The sequence below is a fragment of the Ursus arctos genome, unplaced genomic scaffold, assembly GCF_023065955.2.
Source record: "Ursus arctos isolate Adak ecotype North America unplaced genomic scaffold, UrsArc2.0 scaffold_27, whole genome shotgun sequence".
NCBI classification, from domain to species: Eukaryota; Metazoa; Chordata; class Mammalia; order Carnivora; family Ursidae; genus Ursus; species Ursus arctos.
Genome location: NW_026622952.1, coordinates 26,450,317 through 26,475,174, shown reverse-complemented (window position 1 = coordinate 26,475,174; position 24,858 = coordinate 26,450,317). Strand labels below are relative to the sequence as shown.

Below are 24,858 nucleotides of genomic sequence, written 5' to 3'. Positions count from 1 at the left end.
GATGCTGACCTAGGTTCTGATTACTGGTCTGTGTCTCCACCCCTTGCTCTTGCTCGACCTGTAAGTACCAAGTGCCCCAGGGCTCTGACAGTACCTCTTGCCCTGATTTCTCTCTGTAATCTTCCTGCATGACCCTACCCACATGCATGGCCACAAATACCATGTTCGGACTGATTCTCCCAGATTTTCCTATTGACCTGTCGCTTCTGTCTGGATTCCAGACTTGATCGGAAATTGCCTAGGGATGGTTCCATAGAGATGTCTGATAAGCATCTCAACTCCACTTCGCCCCAAAATAACTCTTGGTTGCCTACAGTTATGCCCGATCTGCTGTGTTCGCGGTCTCCTCTCACAGCACAGGACACGGGTGTCCACCCCACTCCTCAAACCAACAGTCCAGGACTGCCGGTTACCCGCAGAAGGTAGTGGGAAGAAGGAGGAACAGGAACGAGAAGTGAGCGGGGGGGGGGGGCCACATCCCTCTGGGGACACATTTTTAGGTGGTTCCAATCTATAGAACCACGCTAATGATTCACATGCCCCAAGCCGTAAACAATTAGTTAAACTCAAGAAGGACCACAAACAGAAGAGGGATAAAAGCCAATGAGATTCTTACACACGAAAGACGTCATAATGCTGAAGGTGGGGGGTGGGGAAAGAAGGGAACCAGCCAGAGACTTTATAAAACACATTGACCACATGTGTGAGGCTAAAGACAAAGAAATCCTACAGATTTGGGGCCCCACCGAGAGACATGTGTTTCTCAAGGGCACGTGGCTTAGAGTTCTAACCACAGCTGATGAGTTAAATTAAGATTCAACAGATAATGGAATATATAGTGGCTGATGAGACCCACATGTCTCATTGTCAGAGGAAGACTTACGAATGAGGGAAGGTGAGACCTTGAAATGAGCCCCGTGGTGTTTGATTGGAACAGAGAGAGTAGTATGAACTTTGTAATGCGTACATGGACAGGTAGATACAGATGTCAGGACTGGCGTGGGTAGACCTGCAGTTCAGCGTGCACACACAGCTCTCCCCACGCCATCTGCTGAGGGCCCGGAGACAATGACCCGCCTGTAGAGAAGAGCACCCAGTACCCAGCGCCCAAGACCCAGGTCTTGATTCCTAAATACCAATCTCCATTGAAAGGAACCCATGCTCTTTGGAGAAATGTCTGACCCCAGTGGGGGACAGAGAAAATACCAGATCAGATGGAATAGCAGGTGGATTCGGAAAGTAAAGCAGTGCTCAACACAGGATGGGAGCAGGTCAAAAAGACGTAGACACTAGCTTTCAGGAGCTCCCTGCGGCCAAGACTGGGGCTATTCAAGCAACAAAATCGCGATTAATAATGCTGAGTTATAATCCACAGCTCCTGAGTCCGTGCTGATGTTAATATATTATTGACAAAATAGTCAACGGGGGAAGCAGGACAGTTCTACCTTGTAGTACAATACTTGGGCTGGAAGGCCCAGGGGACAGAAGATTGCCACGAGGCCAGCCCTGCAGGGTTCATGAATGCAGCGAGAGTTGCCGGCAGGTGAGCAAATCACGCTGAGAAGCAGCACGTTCCCAAGAGGGACAATTGACACTCCCCTAGGGAGACACCCTGCACCCCTAAAACCCACGCTCTAAGACACGGTGACACCAGGCACCCCTAGGTATAGGAGAAAGCTCAACGTTGCTTCTGTGGAATTCTTGCCCATAATGCATGACCTCCAGCTAGTCCTGGGAGACGTTCCACAGCCCAATGAAGGGACTTTTTTTAAAAAGATTTTATTTATTTATTTGAGAGAGAGAGAGCATGAACGGGAGCAGAGGGAAAGGGACAAGCAGACTCTCCACTGAGCAGGGAGCCCGATGTGGGCTCGATCCCAGGGCCCTGAGATCGTGACCTGAGCCAAAACCAAGAGTCAGCCGCTTATCGACTGAGCCACCCAGGCATCCCCAACGAAGGGACATTTTACAAAGCAAGTGACAAGTGATGTTCCAAAGCTTCCAGGTCATGAAAGGCAAGGGAAGGTGGGGGAATTGTCGCAGGTTGGAGGCAATCAGGAGCCAGGACAACCAAATGTAACATGGAATCCTGGACCCTAAAAAGATCATCAGTGGGAAAAGGTAAACTTCTGACGAGGTCAGGAGTTTAGCTAAGGGTATTGCACTACCTGTAATGTCCTGTATTTCTAATCGCACTGCGATGATGTAAGATGCTAACGTTAAGGAACGCTGGCGAAGGGTGTATTGTGACACTTGGCCGTATTTTTGGAGCTTTTTTGTAGATCTAAAACTATTGCCAAAGAAAAGGTTAGAAAAGTTAAATATTGGGGCGTCTGGGTGGCTCAGTCGTTAAGCCTCTGCCTTCGGCTCAGGGCGTGATCCTGGCGTTCTGGGATCGAGCCCCGCATTGGGCTCCTCCACTGGGAGCCTGCTTCTTCCTCTCCCACTCCCCTTGCTTGTGTTCCCTCTCTCGCTGGCTCTCTCTCTCTGTCTCTCTCAAATAAACAAATAAAATCTTAAAAAAAAAAAAAAGAAGAAAACTTAAATATTTATTTTTGAGCTCAAGAATTTCCAAGAAATAGAAATATACAGGTCCCATTCTCTGACTGCTGTGTAATAAAACCAAGGAATAAATACCCAAAACAAAGCCACAAAGACGATTGTGTGAACAATAAGAAAAAGTCTCCTGATGGCCCTGCACTGAGCTCTCTCCTGCCCCCTGCATCCTTCCAGGGCGAGTCCCTGAGCACCCCTGCGTCTGCCCGCTTCCCCAGTCCTACCTCTGAGCTGGAGTGCTGCAGCGTCTCTCGGCCAGCCGGCCTCCCTGTTTCTGACCTTGATCATCCACGGCCTGTCTCCACACAGACCAGCCCATGTCTCTGCGCTGCTCTGCTGTAAAGCCTGAAACGGGGCTCACCACATCCTAAGCGAGATGGAGACTTCACCTTGATGCCGATGTGTGTGTTACCCAGCCCTGCCTATCTGCCACGCTGGCCTTTAATTCCTGCAAACATTCAGGACTCTGGCCCAGCTTCGAGGCTGTGCACCTGCTGTTTCCCTTGCTCAGGTGGCTTCTCTCCTCTTTGCCGAACTGATTTGTCCTGAGCTTTCCACTTGCATACACCTATTCGGGGGGACTCTTCCTAACCCCCAATCTGCAGCAGCTGTCTCATCACTTAGTGTCATAAAACCTTGTTTTGTTCGTCTTTTTGCTCATTATCCCTGTTTGCTACCTTCTGGTCTGATGATGGTCTGTCTCTCCCTTACGAGCCCTTTCTGGTCACACTCACCAGCACCGTCCTCGCTCCTGGCACGGTGCGTGCTACGCAGAAGCATTCGGTAAATACTTGTTGAACGAGCAAATCAGGGAGTCGGTGAATGAAGATCATTTTCATGTCCGGCGTAGTTCCTGACATGTATTAGATGCTCAATAGATGTTTGTTGAGTGACATCATGCAACCTAAGGAACAAAATACTGTTTTACTAGAAAGCATCAGATAATGTTGATATTCATAATTAATGATCTACCGAGGCTAATATAGGTCCCTGAAATTGGGCCTTTCTTTAAAACTTCAGTCGTCCATGGGCAGACCACTCCTTATAGGCTGCATGTTGTCAAGAATCTTTGGTTTTGAAGGTGAGAGGTTCGAGCAAAGTGGGGAGCATAGTGGCTGATAAAGCAGACGACCAGGGCTGGACGCGGCGTGAGGCGCAAGTCCACGGAGGTCCAGACGATGTCACTGTGAACCCAGCACCTCCGTTCTGCTTTGCTCTGTGTTTGCTGCGTTCGGACTGTCCCCAGGCAGTGGCAGGACGGCACCGTTCGGCTCGCTGAGCACGGCAGAAAGATTGTTTTTCCCGTGATGGCAGCTCTTCGTTCATTCGTGTATTCAGTTAACAGCCATCGCGCCCCCGTCCTGTGCCAGGCACCGTCCTATGTGCTTTAGATACGTGATGGACAAGAGAGGCGGGAGTCCCAGCCCCGCTGGCCTCGCGCTCTAACCGAGGAGGCGGGCAATACACGTAACCGCTAATCTGTAATGAGTGAGTGACGTGTGCGGAAGGCGATCTGTGCCGTGAGCGGAGTTAGGGTCTGGCGGGCCTGTGTAGGGAGTGGGGGGGAGGGGTGCTCTGGGGATTGAACTAGCATGGTTGGGGGGACACAGGGCGCTGGCTGTGTGGATCTCTTGGACGAGGGAGCTATGGGCAGGGGAACGGGAAGCAAATGGCCTGAGGCAAGAACATGCCTCAGAATCGGGGAAGAAGCAAGATCTAAAACCGCCAGAGCCAGCCAGGAGGAGGAGGTGAGGTGGGAGGCAAGGAGACTGGGGAAGGGGCACAATGTGGAGGCCCTGAAGTCACGTTATTGTCCATCTGTTGCCATATTACTTTGAGGGACAGAGGGAGCCCAGTGGTTTGAGCAGATGAGCAAAATAATCTATGTCGGGGACAAGTATTCATGATGTACGTTACGCGGTAAGGCAGACTTCACTCAGGACCATCATAGAAGGTGTGTGGACAGCGGATGGGGCCCTGCAGTGAGGGGAGGTCGGGCTCAACTCTGAAGACAAGAGGGAAAAGGGGGCATTTACAGTCACGAGGCCAGTGGGGTCACAATGGGAAATTACAAAGAGGAGACATAGGGGGTGGGGGGTCGCGGGGTGGGGGCTGGCTAAACCAACCTAGCAGGATGCTTGCTAGAGGCAGGCCAGGCGCGCAGAACTCACCTGGGGGGCCTCAGAGGAGAGAGGAGCCTGATGAGATGTCCAGGGTGGGGGTCTGGCCACTTGGACTCAGCAGGGGTCTCGCGAACATTGCGCTCGAGAAGGCCACAGTCCCCCCTCGGTAGCACCAGACTCAGTGGCGTGCCGCTGATGGAGGTGGGTCGGGAACAGAGTCGTGGTTGGCAGGATGCTGGCTCCTGGAATGGAATTCGGCTGAAGGGCCACAAGGCAGAGCAGGGAGAACAGTTACAGCTATGCAGCACCCGCCTTCCTCACACAGAGCATGCAGCTTCCCCAGCGGGGCAGACTGAGGTCGGATGGGAAGTGGCCAGATTCTAGGGATATTTTGGAAGTAGGCACAGCAGAATATCGTCAGGGCTTGGATGGGGGTATGATAAGGAGAGAGGGGTCCCTGAGGAAGCATGCTTTGGGCCTGGGAGACAGAGAAGAGGGATCCTCACAATCTTAGATGAAGAGAGTTGGAGGGATGTGGGTCCTGGGATGGAGAGATGGGGCAGGAGGGTGGGTCCTGGGATGGAGAGGTGGGGCTGGGAGGTGGGTCCTGGGATGAAGAGATGGGGCAGGGGAGGTGGGTCCTGGGATGGAGAGATAGGCCCTGTAATGGAGAGATGAGGGTGGGTGGTGGGTCCTGGGATGGAGAGATGGGGGCAGGGAACATGGGTCCTGGGACGGACAGATGGGGCAAGGGAGGTGGGTCCTGGGATGGAGAAATGGGGCAGGGGAGGCAGGGTTCTGGGATGGAAAGATGGGGGGGTCTGGGAGGTGGGTCCTGGGACGCAGAGATGGGGGCAGAGGAGGTGGGTCCTGGGATGGAGAGAGTGAGTCTGGGAGGTGGGTCCTGGGATGGAGAGATGGGGGTGGAAGGTAGGTCCTGGGATGGAGAGAGTGGGTCTGGGAGAATCGGTCCCACAACCCAACAGGTGGGTACAGGTGGTGAGGGGCACTCCTGAGAGCTCCCCCAGTGCTAGTCCTTGTCAGGAAGGGAGAAAGCAGAGGGGGCAGGTGGGGCGTATAGAGAAGGGGACCATGAAATGGCGATTCTGGATAGGAGGCCAGGAGAGAAGGAACTGTAGACTCATAGAGGGATGGCAGAGACCTTTTGGGGCGCTCTGGGGTTCGTGCTTTTGAACTTGAGTTGAGTCCACGTGGGGACTGGCATGTCCCTCTCCGGCCATGCTCACCGGGCTGGTTGGCCTCTGTGGCCCTGGTGACTATCCTCTCAGGAACCACTCTGGAGAATCCAGGAGGGGCGGAGAGGGATACTGGACAGGAAGGACTCACTCCCCAGGCCACGGGCCATTCCCAGGCTGGGCTGAGTCCCATCACAGGGGATGTGTCCAGTTTTTCATTATCTTCAGAGTTCCCTTACTTTACTTCTTTTTGCTGACTGCCTCATAAAGGAGCGATTGAATGTGGCTCTAACTTCTTTGGTCATCACAATCAGAAACTAGGTAGTTTCTGTTATCTGTCACCTGTCTTTCCCCCTGGGAAGGTAAGCTCCGTACACACGTGGCTGTGCTCGGTTTCTCTCTGTGCCTGGCACCGTGACACGCATGTAGTCGTTGCTTAGTAAGTAGTAAGTAAATGGGTAACTAGTTAATGAATGGTGATACATTCATTAAATGAATTCACTGATGTGTAATGTAATTAACTCGCTAACGTATCCGCTATTAGTTCTACGCCACAGAAGTTGGTTGGCCTGGCCAGCAATATTCTTTTTGTCCTACTTGTCAGACTTCTTCTGAACATTGGAGTTGTTTTCCGGGGACTCGGAAATCCGGTTGCTGGAATGCACAGCCCATTCAGAGTCTCTAGGAGCCACGTGCCTGAGTGTGGGGACCCCTCTGAATCACTCATCCCGATGTCCTGGCTAATGACGTCGGTGTGAGGAGCTATACGATGTCTGTTGTCCTGCTCCCCCTGCTCGAATGGGGCACTGTGCCCAACTCAGAGCTCAGCAGTGTTTCCTGTCTTCATGATTGTCTGGGGGATCCAGGCGGCAGGTGCATTAGGGCACTTCTGAGCCAGCCTGCCTATTGCCCCAGCGTTCTCCAGGCAGGAAACTTCTGTGCAGTATCTGACCATTTAATATTTGATGAGATCCAGTGCAAATTACCAAAGTCAGTTCCCCTCAGCAGAAAGTGTTCCTGGTCCTGCCTCTCCATCCTGACGCGGGATACCAGGGGCCGCCCCCATCCCGCATTTCCGTCTGGACCAATGTCAGCCAGTCCAGAGCTACGTGGCTCCATTCTCGGTGCCTGAAATGAAGGGGCACAGAGCAGGTGCCTAACGAAGTTGGAACAGGTGACCACACAGATGAATAACTGAAGTTTGCTTTGTGGTTTGGCAGACACTGTAGACTCAGCTCACACGTGGCTGGAGGCTTATTTTCCAGGACACATGGCTGTGTAACCTGCTATAAATGCTTTCCGGCTTGCTGATAATGCAGACGCAAACCCTATCTCCTACCACCACAGGAAAGATGCTTCATTCGTGTGTTTATTATTTGTGGATGTAATGGATAAAAATGCAGATTCTTTAAAAGGTCTTTCAGTGGGGTCCCCTATCCCTGTATCCAAGTAGATCTGTGTTTCTCAAGTGTGGCCTGGTCCATCGACCGCGCCAGTGGAATCACCTAGAATGTTTATTAAACATTCTAAACCCATCTCTGCGAATGGGATCTAGGAATCTACATTATTCACAAGCACCCAGGGGATTTGGGTTTAGGTTAGCATTTGCAAAACCACTGAGTGGATATTTTCTTGTTGCCTTGACACTAGCCTTTAAATATAAACCAGTAACTGTCAGAAATCTGTATAAAGATAAAACCTGTTTACTTGGTTTTAAAAGAAAATCTCAAACATAGAAGAAAGCCTAGCTGTGAATCATAATGAAAGGGTCTAGGCACAAGAACAGCTCTCTGTGGTAGGCAGGGAGCTCAGCATTTGCCCAGTGCCGCCGCGGGGTCCCTGTGATGTAGTCAGAAGCACCAGCAGCAGGAGTGGGCGGAGCCATTACACTGCAGTGAGCTTCCCCCTTCTCCACTGCCTGGATTCCGGGGACCCTGCAAACAAGCCCTGATTTACCAGGAAGGGATCGTCATCACCTTCCCAGTCCAAGGAAGAAAGTGTGGGTCAAGAGTATTAGTGGCTTGCTCAGCTCCTGCAAGGACAGACACGGATGAAATCCATACTTCAGATCCAGGTCTTCTGGCTTCAGATCTCCTCTTCTCAACATGTATCCCTTCTCTCTTCCGGGGAGCTGAATAATTAAAGGGGAAGCTGGTGGAAACGCTTAATTTGCATTTCTGTCACCACTCATGTGGATGGTGAACTGTAGTTCCTTTCAGAGGGTAAGATTTATAACATCCTTGAGAAGCCATGCAATTTCCGCCTTCCCCCCAGTTTTCTTTGTTCATAACTTAAAGCAGATGACAGCGAGAATTTCTCCTGAATGCCCAAATCTGACCACCTACTGAGACTAGCCCATACTTTCTACATTAGCTTTAGAAAATTCCTCCATCCTTGTTTGCCTAAAATGCGCCTTCAGTACAGGACTTCTTTATCTAGCAATTTAGGCTTTTGTGTGGCCATTCCATCCCCCCTGCAAACCCCACACTCCGGCTGACTCTATGTTCTGTTTTCTAAGGGGGCCATGGAGCCCGAGGTCCTTTGGTAACTCAGTCGGGCGCATGAGCCAGTGATGGCCCTGGAAGGGCAGCTCTCTGTTCTGGAAACAAACCAAGGCACTGCTTTGTGCTCATCTTAACCTACCAAACAGTTGTGATGATCCATTGCAAATGTTTAAAATGCTTCTATAGGATACAGAGTAACATATGCACATTTGGGGGTGTGAGATCTTTGTGCTTGAATCTCAACTGCATCATAGCCCTGTACCTGGGGGCGTTCTGTCTCCCCTCAGTCAAGATTTTCTTGCTTTATGAAACAAGCTTGATTATCAGATTATCAGATTATCTTCCTTGGAGAATCATAACCAACACCAAGGACAACGGAAGCATTCGTGGAAGAGTCCCGTGACTGTTACCCGTACGACATCCTCTCTGGGAGCTGCCGAGAGCCTATGACCCAAATGATGGAAAACTATATACAGCACTGTTCATATCTGATTTCGAACAGCTTTATGAAGGGATAATTTATACACCACGCAATTCGTCCATCTGAGGCTCACAATTCAACAGTTTTAGCATATTCAGAGCTGTGCAGTGTTCCCTGTGATCACTTTTAGAACATATCTTCACACCAGAAAGAAAGCCGGTGCCCACTGACAGGCAGCCCCCCGGCCCCTAGCAACCACGAATCTGCTTGCTGCCTCCCTGGGTTCGCCTGTCCTGGGAGCTGCCTGTCAATGTGGGCCTATCATATGTGCCTTTTGTGTCTGGCTTCTTGCGCCAAGCATTATGTTTTTAAGGTTCAGGCCTATTGTAGTGTGTGTCTTGTTTTTATGGCTGAGTGACACCCATTGCATGGCTACACCACCCATCAGGGATGGACATCTGGGCTGCTTCCACATTCGGGCTATTATGAGTCATTCTGCTGTGAATCCTTGCACAAATGTGTGTGTGGACAAATTTCTCTTAGACACATACCTGGGAGTAGCATTGCTGGATCGTGTGGAATTACATTTAACCCTTCAGGGAACGTCCAGACCCATTTTTTTTTAATGTTTTTTTTTATTATATTATGTTAGTCACCATACAGTACATCCCCGGTTTCCGATGTAAAGTTCGATGATTCATTAGTTGCGTATAACACCCAGTGCACCATGTAATACGTGCCCTCCTTACTACCCATCACCAGTCTATCCCATTCCCCCACCCCCCTCCCCTCTGAGGCCCTCAGTTTGTTTCTCAGAGTCCATAGTCTCTCATGTTTCATTCCCCCTTCTGATTATCCCCCCTTCTTTATCCCTTTCTTCCCCTACTGATCATCCTAGTTCTTATGTTCCATAGATGAGAGAAATCATATGATAATTGTCTTTCTCTGCTTGACTTATTTCACTTAGCATTATCTCCTCCAGTGCCGTCCATGTTGCAGCAAATGTTGAGAATTCGTTCTTTCTGATAGCTGAGTAATATTCCATTGTATACATGGACCACAACTTCTTAATCCAGTCATCTGTTGAAGGGCATCTAGGCTCCTTCCACGATTTAGCTATTGTGGACAATGCTGCTATGAACTTTGGGGTGCATATGGCCCTTCTCTTCACTACGTCTGTATCTTTGGGGTAAATACCCAGTAGTGCAATGGCTGGATCATAGAGTAGCTCAATTTTTAACTTTTTAAGGGACCTCCACACTGTTTTCCAGAGTGGCTGCACCAACCTGCATTCCCACCAACAATGTAGGAGGGATCCCCTTTCTCCACATCCTCTCCAGCAATTGTTCTTTCCTGCTTTGTCAATTTTTGCCATTCTAACTGGCTTAAGGTGGTATCTCAGTGTGGTTTTGATTTGAATTTCCCTGATGGCTAATGATTTTGAACATTTTTTCATGTGTCTGTTAGCCATTTGTATGTCTTCATGGGAAAAGTGTCTGTTCATATCTTCTGCCCATTTTATGATCTGCTTATTTGTTTCTCGTGTATCGAGTTTGAGAAGTTCTTTGTAGATCTTGGATACCAGTCTTTTATCTGTAGTGTCATTTATAAATATATTCTCCCATTCCGTGGGCTACCTCATAGTTTTTTTGACTGTTTCCTTGGCTGTGCAGAAGCTTTTTATCTTGATGAAGTCCCACAAGTTCATTTTATCTTTTGTTTCTCTTGCCTTTGGAGATGTCAGACCCATTTTTAAAGTGGCTGTGCCTCATTTAGTATTTAATAATATAAGTGTGCAATGGATTCCACACTATATTGTACTATATGTATAAACATTCAATATCTATATAAAATTCTATCCCTTATTTTAAAATTTTTCTTTTCTTACTTCTATTCATTACTTTAATGTCTGAAGGCTTACATGCAGACACATGATTTTGTAATGAGAGCAGATTTTTTTCATCTGTCTCAACATATTTACATCTGTTAATATTGATATATCGACACCCGTACATGGAAGATAAGTAGTTGGAGCTTTTCCTTAATACCAACCCTTCTCTCTGATTTTTTTGAACACTCTGCTTTCCTTAAAGTGCAGTCTAATTCATATTCCCCTGCATAATATTGCCACCTTTCCTTTAAAGCACATTTCAGAAGCTGAACTATAAAGCAGTTGTAGTAGGACAAAGATGAGATTTTCAGGAAGACTTTGGATCTCTTTAAACACATCCTTCAGAAAATCCAATTCCATTAAGATTTATGGGCGGCATAGCCAGCTCCTTGAGGACAAGGGGCAATGATTCAATCATCTTGTTTCTGTGATAGGCACCCAATAAATGTTTGTTAGATGAATGACTCATTTTGCTGGATAAACCTATTTGGGGAGAGCATTTTAATGCTGAAGAAGAAAACCTTTTTAGAGGGTCTCTTCTGCTTCACTCCCGCCTGGTGTTGGTCTTCACACCGCTGGGTTCCTCTCTGTTGATGTCAGCTCTTTATAGAAGTTCACTAATACTGGCCTCTCTTTTGTGTCTCTTTGGAAAAAAAAAATTATAGGGAAAGATGTTAGCACATTGAATTTAAAAAAACCTCAGAACTGTTAAATGTCAAAGAATTAAATTGATACTCTCTATTCTGGTTGTACTCAACAATTCCTCATAGAGATATTGGTAGTGAGGCCAATTTAAAGACTTTCAGTAAAAATGAACCCAAGGGAGCCTTTCAGCAGAGCCGGATTGACCTTAGAGATACCGTTCCCTATAAATTCAGGTGTGGCCTCCACGGTCACTCTGAGCACTTACAGCCCAGCGTTCACAGCTCCAACATCGCACAGAACACTGGCAGGATCGTATGCAAACTCTCCCAGGACTCATAAAGGAGCTCAAAAGCAGACTCTTTAAATAAGTAGAAAGGAAGTTTATGAAAAGAATATGGGAAATCTCTGAGAATCTCCAGAAGGGAAAGGGAAGTGAGTTTGAAGGCTCTGCAACCAGGGACATAAACCTCACCTCTGAAGTAGTTTCGTGAAGACCATTATTTCCAACCCCCTTGTGCAAAGACCTCACAGTTTTGACACCCCTGGGCAGGACAAGGGCAGTGACGTCTGAACTACTGTTCAGTAGTTTTATAAACAAGACCTTGTAAACGAGACCCAGCAGCTTCCATGGTTGCTGTCAACAACATGGGTCCTACTTAGCTGTCACCTCAAGCCTTGGGAAAGGCATCTCATTGAAGGAACGTCGATCATGTCCCCATACTGTAGCTTTAAGGGAGTCCGCAAGAAGAAATGCCCGACCTGTGATCCTGTAATAGGAGTCAGACTCTCCCAGGGGTGAATTCCCTAAACAACAATGAAATGATTGAGATGTCAGTGAGCCAAACAAGTGACAAGTGCCACCGTAACAACATAACTTTAAAAAATAAAACTGAATGGGTAGGAGTTCTGGAGAACTAACTCTCCTCCGGAAAGCAGTTACAAGCTCTGGAAGCATATTATATAAATCTGCTACAAATATGCACAGTCGACCCTTGAACAACATGGGTTTGAGCCATGCAGATTCACTTATACACAGATTTTTTAATATAAATACAGTACTATAAATGTGTTTTCTCTTCCTTATGATTTTCTTTTTTTTTTTTTTAAGATTTTATTTATTTATATGACAGAGAGACAGCCAGCGAGAGAGGGAACACAGCAGGGGAGTGGGAGAGGAAGAAGCAGGCTCCCAGCGGAGGAGCCCGATGTGGGACTCGATCCCGGAACGCCGGGATCACGCCCTGAGCTGAAGGCAGACGCTTAACGACTGCACTACCCAGGCGCCCCTCTTCCTTATGATTTTAATAACACTTTCTTTTCTCTAGCTTATGCTATTGTCAGAATATAGCATATTATACATAAACATACAAAACATATGTTAATCAACTGTTTATGTGATTGGTAAGGCTTCTGGTCAACCTTAAGCTATTAGTAGGGTTGGGGTGAGTCACACGTGGATTCTCAATTAGGTTCCCCTAACCCCTGTGTTGTTAAAGGATCAACTATATATATCTGTTATATTAATATATATTAGTTTATATTAATATAAACAATACAGGACAGCAATAGCAGGCAGGAAGTAGATGATCTTCAAACACTGAAAAAGGGACCACACTCAGTGAAATCCACATTTATAATAATCTTTTCTGAGCACTTCCTCTATTCCTCATGGTATGGGACAGTAAGAATTGAAGCAAAGGGCTGCAGTCATGAATTTGGATATTAAGGAATAGGATTTGGGGTTTCCAGAGTGGCAGGAGGAATTAGGGGGCAGGGACAAGACAGAAACCAAGGAGCCATAATGGGGAACCCCAACATCTGTGTAAACTGCTGACCCCTGAACCAAGTCTAGCTTTCAGCTGCTACCCACTGAAGATGATTAAAAGTTTAGGATTGAAGCCCAGCGAATCATGGTGTCCAAAATAGCAAGTTATCTAAAACATGGGGAACATTAAACTCTAAACACTTGGCGCTTTCCACGGATCCATCCCGTGAATGTGTATAACCGTGCGTCCACAGTTCAAGGTGATCCACCAGCACAGAAATCAATCCTCTTCAGAGGAAGATGACAGGATCCAGAGTCTCTATCAACGCTCTCCGCTGTACCCAAGAAAGAAGAAGAAAGCCATGCAAGGTTGTAGCAAAGTGAAACTCGCTAGCAAGAAACAGTGACGATGAACCCCGACATGACCCAGATGTGTGGATGATCCAAAAAGAACTTGAAATCAGCCATTAGAAGGTCTATGTCTTCAAGGAAAAGATGGTCTTGATGAGTGAGCAGACGGTGGAAAGGACCAGCTCACATTTCAGGAACAAAGGAGTACACGGTCTAAAGTGAGAAATTCACTGCTTAAGAGCAGACTGAGGAAGCAGAAGGAAACATTTTTGGTATTTGAAAATGAATCAAGCTGAAGAAAAGAGAGGTAAAATATTGGGGAAGACACAGCCTCAGTAATACATGGAATAATGAAAAGTAAACTAATATATGTGAAATTAGAGTACTAGAGGACACCATATGATACCTAGAAAAGCTCATATCACACTTGTGGATAAATCATGGGCCAAAGACAAAAAGCACTGAGGCACCTGGGTGGCACAGTCATTAAGCGTCTGCCTTCGGCTCAGGGCGTGATCCTGGCGTTATGGGATCAAGCCCCACATCAGCCTCCTCCGCTGGGAGCCTGCTTCTTCCTCTCCCACTCCCCCTGCTTGTGTTCCCTCTCTCGCTGGCTGTCTCTATCTCTGTCAAATAAATAAAATCTTTAAAAAAAAAAACAAAGACAAAAATCACAAGGGAAACTAAATTATTTAGAACCAAATGACGGTGAATATCCAGCTGTGAAGGTTCGTGTGTGTGCCGCCAAAGCAGGGTTCCTAGCATTAAATGTTTATGTTAAAAAAGTAGAAAGGCTTAGAATCAGCAATCTAAGCTTAGCACCTTAAACAGCAAAGAAAGAAAGAGCAAATTAAATCCAAATTAAAAGAAGGAAAGGAATAATAAAGAGGAGAATCAGTAAAATATAAAATGGACAATAGAGAAAATTTGCAATGCCAGATATTGGTTCTCTGAAAGGATTAGTAAAGTTGATAAACCCTTAGCAAGACTGATCACCTAAAAAAACGGGAGAGGGAGAAAACACATATTATAAATATTAGGAACAGAAAAGGAAGTGTTTGTAGATCCAACAGAGATTAAAAGGAAAATAAGGGGAAACTATAAACAAATTTGTGTTAATAAATTCTATAGCTTATATGAATTGGACGAATTCCTTGAAAAACATACCCACACAGAAGAACTAGAAAATCTGCACAGCTCTGTTGTGTATTAGGAAGACTTAATTCACTGTTAAAAGCATTCTCACAAAGAAAACTTCTGGCCACAATTGTTTGACTGGTAAATCCCATTAAACCCTAAAGGAATAAAAGCACAAATCATATACAAACTCATTAGCTTCAGGGCGAAAGAATAGGATACCTCTCAGCTTATTTTATGAAGCTGTGTAAGTCTGACACCAAAAATGTTACCCAAAAAAAGGCAATTACTGACCGATACGTTGTTTTAAATTAACAAAATGTTAACAGTCCAAATCCAATAATATGTAAAAAGAACCAAGTATAGTTTCTTCATGACCAAATAGGACTTATTCCATGAATGCAAGGTTGATTTAATGTCTGTAAATCAATGGAGGAGGGTCGCCGAGGTGGCTCGATCGGTTGAGCATCTGACTCTTGGTTGAGGCTCTGGTAGTGGTCTTGGGGTCCTGGGTCGGCTCCGCGTTGTGCTCAAGGTGGGGTCTGCTTGGGATTCTCTCCCTCTCCATCTACCCCTCCCCCTGCTCGCTCTCTCTCTGTCTCTCTCAAATAAAAAAGTAAATAAAATCTTTTTAAAATAAATAAATTTCAAAAAAATCAATGAAGGGACCCACCACATTAACAAATAAAGAAGAAACGTGTTAGGATTATTATCAAGACATGAGGAAGAAAGAAAACTCTCAGCAAACCCAGAATAAAAGGGAGCTTCTTCAGTTGGAGGAAGGATAGTTGCATAAAAGATAGAATCAATATAAATATTAAGATTAGGGGCGCCTGGGTGGCACAGCGGTTAAGCGTCTGCCTTCGGCTCAGGGCGTGATCCCGGCGTTATGGGATCGAGCCCCACATCAGGCTCCTCCGCTGGGAGCCTGCTTCTTCCTCTCCCACTCCCCCTGCTGTGTTCCCTCTCTCGCTGGCTGCCTCTATCTCTGTTAAATAAATAAATAAAATCTTTAAAATATATATATATAAATATTAAGATTAGGTAAAAGGTGGGACACCAACCCTCACCATTCCTACTTAACATTAGAGTGGGGGTTAGCCAATACTAAGGCAAGCAAGACAAAGAACATCGAGATGAAAAACGAAGAACTCTATTCTGTTTATTCTCAGACCAAAAGATTATTCACACAGAAACCTAAGAAAAGTACAAAACAAATGCTAGAACAAATAATGGCATTTACCAAGGCCAGGGCCCTAGCAAAATATATAAAAGCCAACTGTATTTCTTTAGGCCATTGATGAACAATTGGGAAATGTTAGTCCCCGTCACCTACTTCGCCCATTCCCCCGACGCCCTCCCCTCTGGCAACAACCAGTTTGTTCTCTGTACTTAGGAGCCTATTTCTGGGTTTTGTGTGTTTGTTCATTTGTTTGTTTCAGATTCCACATATGCGTGAAATCCTATGCTGTTGTTCTTTCTCTCGCTGACGTATTCCATTCCGCGTAACATCCTCCAGGTCCGTTCATGTTGTCGCAAATGGCAAGATTTCCTTCTTTTTTGTGGCTAAGATTCCAGTGTGTGTGTGTATCTATGAATGTGTGTGTATGCGTGTACCCATCCGCGTATATACATACGGGTACCTATACATATATACGTCACACCTTTACCCGCTCATCTGTGGATGGACACGGGCTGCTTCCTTGTCTTGGCTACTGTTCGGAATGGTGCCGATGTCTCTTCAACAACAGGTTTTCGTCTCCTTTGGGTAAATACCCAGGAGCGGAATTACTAGATCATACGGTAGCTCTATTTTTAACTTTCTGAGGAACCTCCCTACTGTTTTCCACAGTGGCTGTGCCAGCTTGCATTCCCACCAACAGTGCATGGGGATTTCCTTTTTTCTACGTCTTCGCCCACACCTGTTATTTGTAAGTGGGTTTTAAACATCTCAACAGCACTGTCGAATCTCTACCCTGAGAACCCCAAGTATTGCTCCCAGGAATTAAAGAGTGACATAACTAGGTACTAGTGACATGAGCAGGTGATGGAAACTTCAATATTGAGATGTTAATCCTCCCCAGACTGAGGTGTGATCTCAGGGCAACCTCAGTCAAAGCCAATGCTATTGAAAGCAACCTCGGTTTTTAGACAAACTGACAGGAAGATTCTAAAGTATATGTGAAAATGCAAAGAACCTTGGAAGAACCAGAACAATCCTGAGAAAGAGCAAAGTTGGACAGCTCACACTCTCTGATGTTTTCCCCAGTCCCAGCCCCAGAATCCACCATGTCTTCAAGGATCCCTATCTCCGCTTAGGGGGATGGTATTTGGAAGCCCAGATGCAGGCACCGGGCACACACGTGGCCGGCTCCTCTGAGCAGGCAGAGCGAGTACACGCGCGTCTGAGATGATCTTTGCATCTCCATTAGGCTAAGGATGAGCTCATGCTGCTGTCTCTGACGATGAGTGGTCCCAGCCTCCCCCCCTTTACCTGCATACGGTATTTCTAGTCTCCATTCAAACGCTTCCTCTTGGAATCACAGGTTATTTGGAAGACTGTTGTTTAATCTCCAAGTACTTGGGGATTTTCCAGAAACCGTTCTGTTATTGATTTCTAGTTTAATGTCATTATGGTCCAACAACACACTTGGTGTGATTTCTGTTCTTACGTTTGTTAAAGTCTGTTTTATGGCCCAAAGTCTAGTCTAATGTAGTGAACGTTCAGTGTGCACTTGAAGAGACTGCATTATGCTGCTGTTGACTGGAGACAATCTGACCTTAAGACAGTGTGATTTTGGTATAAAAGTAGACCGGGGTTTCTCAGTCTCAGCACTACCGATATTTGGGGCCAGGCGGCTCTTTCCTGTTGGGAGCCCCCTCGTGAACTACGGGATGTTTTCCCACACCATCTCTGACTTCTACCAGTAGCTGCCCCTCCCCCAAGTGTGGCAACCCACACTGTCCCCGGACATGGGGTGTCCCTTGGGAGGCAAGAGCTCCCGGGTTAAGAAGCACTCAGAACACGTCAACGCAGCAGGGAAGTGACCCTGAGCACCACACGTGAGACTCCGCTCGTGCAAAGACGCCAGGAAGAACAGGAGGAGGCAAGTCACAGGCCGAAGGAAAATGCTGCTGACAAAGGATCCGAACACAGAATACACGGAGAACAGAACAAAAATACGAAGCCAAATAATCCAGTTTTTACAGTGGGGCAGTTGAAAAGTCATGGCACAAAGAAGATACAGAGATGGAATGAAAAGCAAAGGCCAGCGGGACACACCGCCGCGCCTGCGGCCGGAAGGACAGCACGCAGTCCCGCCAACGGCGTGGGGCTGCAGCAAGCACGGAGCGGGCTGCCTTGTGTGCCGGAGGTCTGCACATCCCACCTCCACCAACTTGGTTTCCGTGAATAACAACGGAGTGGGTATTTATTGCTCCGTTCTGGGATTTCTATTTTAGGGGGACAATCTCTTTTTTATTCTTTTCAAAAAATTTTAAACAGTTGAAATGTTTTGTTGAGACAGAATCTCACAGGGGAAAATGGGGCCCCATCTGGCAGCCCCCTCCCCTATCGGCTTCTCACCAGATGAGACACCTCAACCAAACTCCAGAGGAGAAAATCCAGAACCACTACTCTGGGTCTCCCTCCCCACATCCAGGCCTTCTGACGACAAATGAAATGTAACGTTTGTTACCATCAACCAAGTGCTCGCCCTGTGCTGGGCACCACTCTACGCCTGTCGCGTAGAATATTCGGTGATATTCAGTAAACTCTCCACGTTAAGTCCCGTTACCACGAGCTGCACTTTGCAGATGCTCACTGAGAGTAGAAACTGTCTGCAAGGACACGTGGGCTCGCGCGGGTGTGAACATAGGCTGGCCCCCACACATGCACTCCGGAGAACGAACTGCTGTGTGCACTGAGGGACTCCATCACCTGACGCGGGGCCCAGCGTGCGTGTAGCGCTATGTTCACTCTGGAGGGCTGTTCCCGCCACCCCCTGGGGGCCCAGCACACATGCAGTGCTGCGTTCACGTGGAGGGGGGCTCTTTCCGCCACCTCCTGGGGTCTCTTTCCCACAGCATCCTCACTTTCTAAAAATACATTGACCCATCCCCCAAAACTCACAACTTTTCTCAAATTACCCCTGCGCTCTCCTCATCATGGACAGATTCAACAAATTGTTCAGAATGGCCCCTTACGCTGTCACTTCTTCACCTTTGCTGCCATCTGGTTTCTGCCCCAAATCCACAAAAACCATCTCCCTGGTGGTGTCTGTGACCCCGGATGGCTCTGTCTGGGGCCATTCCCACCTCGCTGACTCCAGGACGTCTGCAGGTGGACCTTCCTTTCCCTCTCTCTGGCTCCCCTGTGGTGACCTGCGACAGTGCTCCGTGTCCCCCCTCCAGCCTCGGGGCTCAGGCCTGTTCCAGCCTCCCGTCCCTCAGACCAGCCGTCATGAAGATAGGAAATAGTCACGATTGAGCTATATGTGAAAATCTATTTCTCCCCCTAGCAACTAGGATCCTAAAGTAGGAACTATCAGTTTGAGGGAATAACTAAGGGGCTTTGAGGGGATTTCAGAATGAGCTGGGATTCCTAGGACGGTTTCTATGGAGGAACAGGGCTGTCCTGGAGTGAGAGTCCCGGGGGCTTGGGGGGCGCGTGTTCTGTGCAGAAGAAGGCACCTGCTGCCGGCTTCTAACCCCACCTGTGCTCCTCAGACTTGGGTCCTGATTTTCAGCCTCCAGGTGTGTGATTTATATGGACAGCTGGCTTCCTGGGACACGGCAGTATTGTAAAAAGCTAAACCGTTACAATATAAAAAATTCTATTAAGCCTAGTGAGGCTGAAGGGGTTTTTTTGAACTATTTAAAATATATGGTAATGAAGGACCATACTTTTGGGAGTCTTTGCTTCTATGACTCAGCAGCTACGGTCTTGGGGCTGAAAGCCCGGATTCTGAACAGACTGCCGGCACAGTCTAGCTCTGCCACGCATCTGTGTGAGCCCGCACCGATGACTCAGTGTCCCGTTTGTGCGACGGCAAATGCTTGCAGGGCATCCAGCACAAGAGTTGTAGCAAACGTTAACCATCGTGAGTCAACATTTAAGAGAAGAAAATGTGTTTAGCTTTCTACAGTGGCAACTGTCCTGTCAATGGCATGCCCAGCTTTGGAGAAAGAGATCACAGGGAGTTAGAACACGTGTTTGAAACATGGAATCACAAACACAGAGTCACTCAGGCGTGAGTGCCATCCAAAAGCCCCCAAAGGGTCATTTGCTCTCATTTTGAGGACATCTCTTCACTCACTGGCCCAGAGCTGAAACCATGGAGACAGAGACAGACACAAGTCTTTCTTTTAGAGGCTCTCAGACCCTTCATCTGAGAGTGCTGAGACGATGAGTTAGTGGTATTAGAAAGGGAGCTATTATATTGCAAGAAAATAAGAAATGAGTACCAACTGGCAGAAATGCAAGGTATGAAATGAGCCATTTCAAGGAAACAGAAGGAGAGGGGAAATGCAGAAAGTTTGCATTTTTTGCAAAGTCAGGAGTGAGGCCAAGAGCCTAAGTCAGAGGTTTTGCCAGAGGCTGCCGGGCTCCTGCTCCCGCATGCAGTGCTGGACTAAACACACGCAGACACTGGCCGGCTGAGGCCGGCTGTGCACACGTGCCCCCCCCCCACTTGTGCAAGCCGTCCTGAGCCCCACACACAGCATAGTCCTGGGCGCGGTCCGTCAGCATCTGGCTGCTCTCATCGACTCTGGCCGCTTCCTGCCGCACCTACAACAGGTGGCCAAGCCTGGGGGTTTGCTCACCTGTCTTCCTGGCAGTCAGGCCTGGCAGCTGCCAGCGGGGAGCAGTGGGATCAAACCAGGAGTCCAGGCAAAGAGTCACTACTCCCCGTTAGCTGCCAAAATGACAAAATTAGAACCGACTGTATGACAGCTAATTTCTTCCTTTTTTCGTTTTGTTTTGTTTTGTTTTGAGTGAAGGGAGCTGGAATGTGTTACACACCTGGTTTTAAGACAAAAATTGCCATGATAATAATTTACAATATAAATTATATTCTAATATGTAAAAAAGTATTATTAATATTAGCTGAAATACTGACTTTAAATCTGTAATAAATGGGCTCTGCCTAATCAGAACTTAGAATTGAGCCCCAGTTTTTCTCTGCTGGTGCATTTTTACAGAAAGAAGTAAATCACAGAGAAAACAAATTATATCAGGAATTTACTTTGTAAAGCAAGGAACAAACTTTTAACTGGCTGTGGAGCCAGACTTAGCAGCCAAGTATTTCTACACGTTTCTACACACGGGCCCGTGCACTGATACTATTTCATGTTCCCACTGTGATCCAAACGAGGAAAGAAGCTTCAGTACCTCTGGTCTTACAATTCCAGTTTTTGATCAAATAGAATGAATTTTTACTCTATTATCAAAAGATTTTCCACAGAACTTGAAACAGAGAACTCAGTGGGCCAGAAGTTTAAGCTAAGTTGATCTTTCTGCCTGCCAGACGCTCTCATAGTTTTCCCATCTTTAAACACAGTAGAGCAGAGCCTGAAGGGGGTCAGAGAACGTTGGTTTTTGAGGTCATTTGGAGGCACACGTCCACCGTGATGGTGAGGTGGGGTGGACCTCCCAGCCTGCTCTTTCTCCCTGTGCAGTGCGTGACCTGCACTACTGTGCATGAGTTACAATGGAAGGCAAGCCTTTTGTTTTTCCTTTTATTTTTCTGAGTGTGTCAAATTGCCAAAAGCTAACATGATTTTTATGAGATTCTCAGATTTTTTTTTATTTTAATGATTTTTTTATTATATTGTGTTAGTCACCATACAGTACATCCCCGGTTTCCGATGTAAAGTTCGATGATTCATTAGTTGCATGTAACACCCAGTGCACCATGCAATACGTGCCCTCCTTACTACCCATCACCAGTCTATCCCCTTCCCCCATCCCCCTTCCCCTCTGAAGCCCTCAGTTTGTTTCTCAGAGTCCATAGAGATTCTCAGATTTTTGGCTTAAATTCAGAAGCCACGTCCGCTGCTGGGCTATATGAGTTACAGTGCTTTTCGGCACCTTTTAGTTAACGTGGAACGATACTAACTTCATTACCTGGCCACAGTCAAGTCTCAAAGCAGCTTTGTAAAGAGCATCCCCGTTACTTGTGATGACTGTGCATTTGAAACTGAGCCTGCAGAGTGTGGACCTAAGACCAGGATGGCCACCAAAAGACACACATTCAGCTGGAAACTTTCCAACGGCCTTTCGGCGCGGGTTGGAATGACCCTCACCGGCTCTGCCCCTTCCGTGCATGTTCACAGAACGCCTCTTCTCTTCGTTTCTTTTCTCTTCTAGCCAGAGCTACCTGCAAGCTGCAAGCGACGTGCCTGCCGGCCACAGCCTGGACCCCTCGGCCAGCTACAACTCCCCGAAATTCCGCTCCCGGAACCAGAGCTACATGAGAGCCGTCAGCACCCTGAGTCAGGCCAGCTGTGTGAGCCAGGTCGGGAATTCCTTCCCCCCCCGCCCCCTCGGGTCCGCTCTCTAAAGCCGTGTCCTTGCAGCCTGCTGGGGCAAGGCCGTGAGCAGATGTGAGGTTCCTGCCTGGAGCCCTCTCCGACCGCACACCCGGGAACCCTGTAACACTGAGTTCTCGACACCTGTGATGGCATCCCCCTGATGCTGGCCTCCTCTGAATCAGGGATGACGTCTCAGCCTGCTTTGCTGACTTAGCTCAGGCTGTCTTCCTTTCCCCAGGTTTCCTCAGGGAAACGGGGCAGGTCCATGACAGCCAGGGTCTGACGGCAGTGGCTTTCCATCCCAGCCCTGTCCGGAAACTCTGATGGTCCAGTAAGAAGAGCTGAAAATAATCCGGGGTGCAGAGTTGCATTTGCGAGGCGCACAGGCCCTATTTCTCCGTTCTTACGCAGCCCCAGTGGGATCCGTGGCCCCAGGGTGAATGGCGGTGTTTGGTGTTTTAATCGGGCGCAGAGGCGTGGCTGCTGGAGAGGCAGGGAGCCCAGCAGGCTTTCCCATCCTGGTTTGAACTTTTCAAAGAGTACGCCAGAGCAAAATGAGCAGTAGCTGGCGCTTCTAATCACCATATGCTGTAGGATTGATAAGAATTGAATTCTTGAATTTTTAATTAAACAGGTTGCTTACTAATTTTAGCTGCCTTTAAAAACAGTGCTCAGGCTCACCGGGAGTGTCTCAGGCTTACACCTAATGCTTTCTTGCACTTCCTGCAGAGTAGTGGCAGAGCCCGGCTCCCTTCCGCCCGCCTCTGCCTCCTGAGCCTAGGGTCCCTTAACCATCGTGAACTTCTCTTTCCTCATCCGCGGGGAGAGGAAGGCTGCTGCATGGTATTGTAGGGACAGGTGATGTAACACATTCACACACGGGGCAGGTGCCTAATGAACGTTGGATCTCATTATGTAAAGAGTGACATAGAGGCACTAAATGCCAGCCGTGATTGTTACTATAGTAATAATAATAGTACTAGTAGTGCATAATGCTAAAAAGCACTCCTGATTACAGACTCATGCTATGAGCTTTTGGTGGCTTGCCAGGGGTTCAAATACACTGAAGACTTATTTTGCCACAGGCTCTAAATATAAAGCAAGAGTCTGTTCATTTTACAGTTTTTTCTCATCAGAAAGTTGCACTCTGGACTTTTTCTACTGAACAATCTGGGTTTTTCCCTGTTCCACAACTGAAGAAAGACATGACCTCTTTCATCAACTCAAAGGCTATTTTTCTTTAAAAACAGGATTAGTTTTCCATCTACGGCAAAGAGAATGCCAGTGACCCTTTTCCCCCCCCCCTAAAACAAGGAAAGGACCATTCCTGACTCTGGACACAAGGGACATCCTGGACTCAGCACTGAACTCAGCCCCGGACAAACTAGGGTGGTGGGTCGCGCTGCAGCCCGACCGCAAATGCCCCTGCAAATAACAATAAAAACAGCAATAGCAACTGTAGACGGTCTGCGATTAGATTATTGTAATTATCTAATTAATCGGGGAAACATCCCATTTCAGCATAGACAAAGTCCAAGCTGATGTTAGGAGTTACTAAGTGAACAGAGTGCGCACAGAGGCGCCCTCAACCTCTCTCCCCGCCTCCAGGAGCAGGACCTTCCCGCACGCTTTTCCTGAGATGCTAGGTTCCCTTCCAGTTACAACAGCTGCTTTGCCAAAATGCAACTTTAGAGTCAGATGTGACCCCACCAGCGTCTGCAGCAGGGGACAAGGTGATTTCACTGCAGACGGGTGACTCCTGCAGGCTTTGCTTTCTTTCTTTCTTTTTTATCTGAGTAGAGTTTACCCCTGATGTTGCATTAGATTCGGGTGCACAGCAGAGATTGGACCCCGTTATGCATGGTGCGTGCTCACCCCAGAGTAGCTACTCTGTGCTGTTTCCATCACTGTTACAATGTAGCAGACCTTCCTGCGCCTTCCATTGCCCTCATTCGTTCCATTACCAGAAGCCTGCAACTCCCACTCCCTTCACCCATTTCAACCGCCCCCCCACCACTCTCCCCGGCAACCGTCAGTTTGTTCCCTGTGTTTGTGGGTCTGATTTTGCTTTTCATTTGTTCTCATTTGCTCTCAACAAACGGGTTTCCCCTGAATGCCCAGCACAGCTCTTCAGGGGGTCCCGTGAAAGCCACCAGCTTCCCTGGTTGCCCTACATAAGCCACGCACTGCCCTCAACACCATGTTCTTAGTGAATCCAAGCTGGGATTTCCAAAACTACATCGGTAAAAATCACATGTCCCCGTACCTTTTTCTGTCTGAAAAGATTCGTCATTGTAAATAAGAGCCATTGCAGACAAGCTGGGTGTTGGGGGTTATTTATTTTGATGACTTCGACATTTGGAATTGCAGGTTGTTCTGATTGATGAGTTCTATGATAGGACTTTACATTGAACTCAGTTTTTAATTCTGAAAAAAAAAATGTTATTTACAATAACCCTGGCACCCTGGCAGTGAATCGGGCCGTTTCACCCCTGGAAACAAATCTGTAGTAATTCCATATGCAACCCTGGCCAGTGTGACCCACCAGTCCCAGAGGAGCAGGTAGTTTCCAGTAACGGAGCACAATGCATTTGGGGTGATGCCTCTGGGAACCCCTCAGTGTCCCTGAGATATTTCAGTTGGTGGCTAAAGCTGGTAGAAGTTCACTCTTCAATATTCAACATTCGCTCAGGTGCAGAAATGAAATGAAAAGTCTATCCGAGTTCTTATGAG

At 47.4% G+C, this 24,858-nt stretch overlaps 1 protein-coding gene across 1 annotated transcript in view; it reads left to right on the top strand.

The window, feature by feature from the left end:
- DLGAP2 (DLG associated protein 2) overlaps positions 1-24,858 on the top strand; it is a 509,882-nt gene that overhangs the window by 426,331 nt on the left and 58,693 nt on the right. Inside the window, exon 6 of the mRNA XM_026508509.4 lies at positions 21,962-22,109. Coding sequence (XP_026364294.3) covers positions 21,962-22,109 — 148 coding nt within the window. The remainder of the gene's footprint in view (positions 1-21,961; positions 22,110-24,858) is intronic.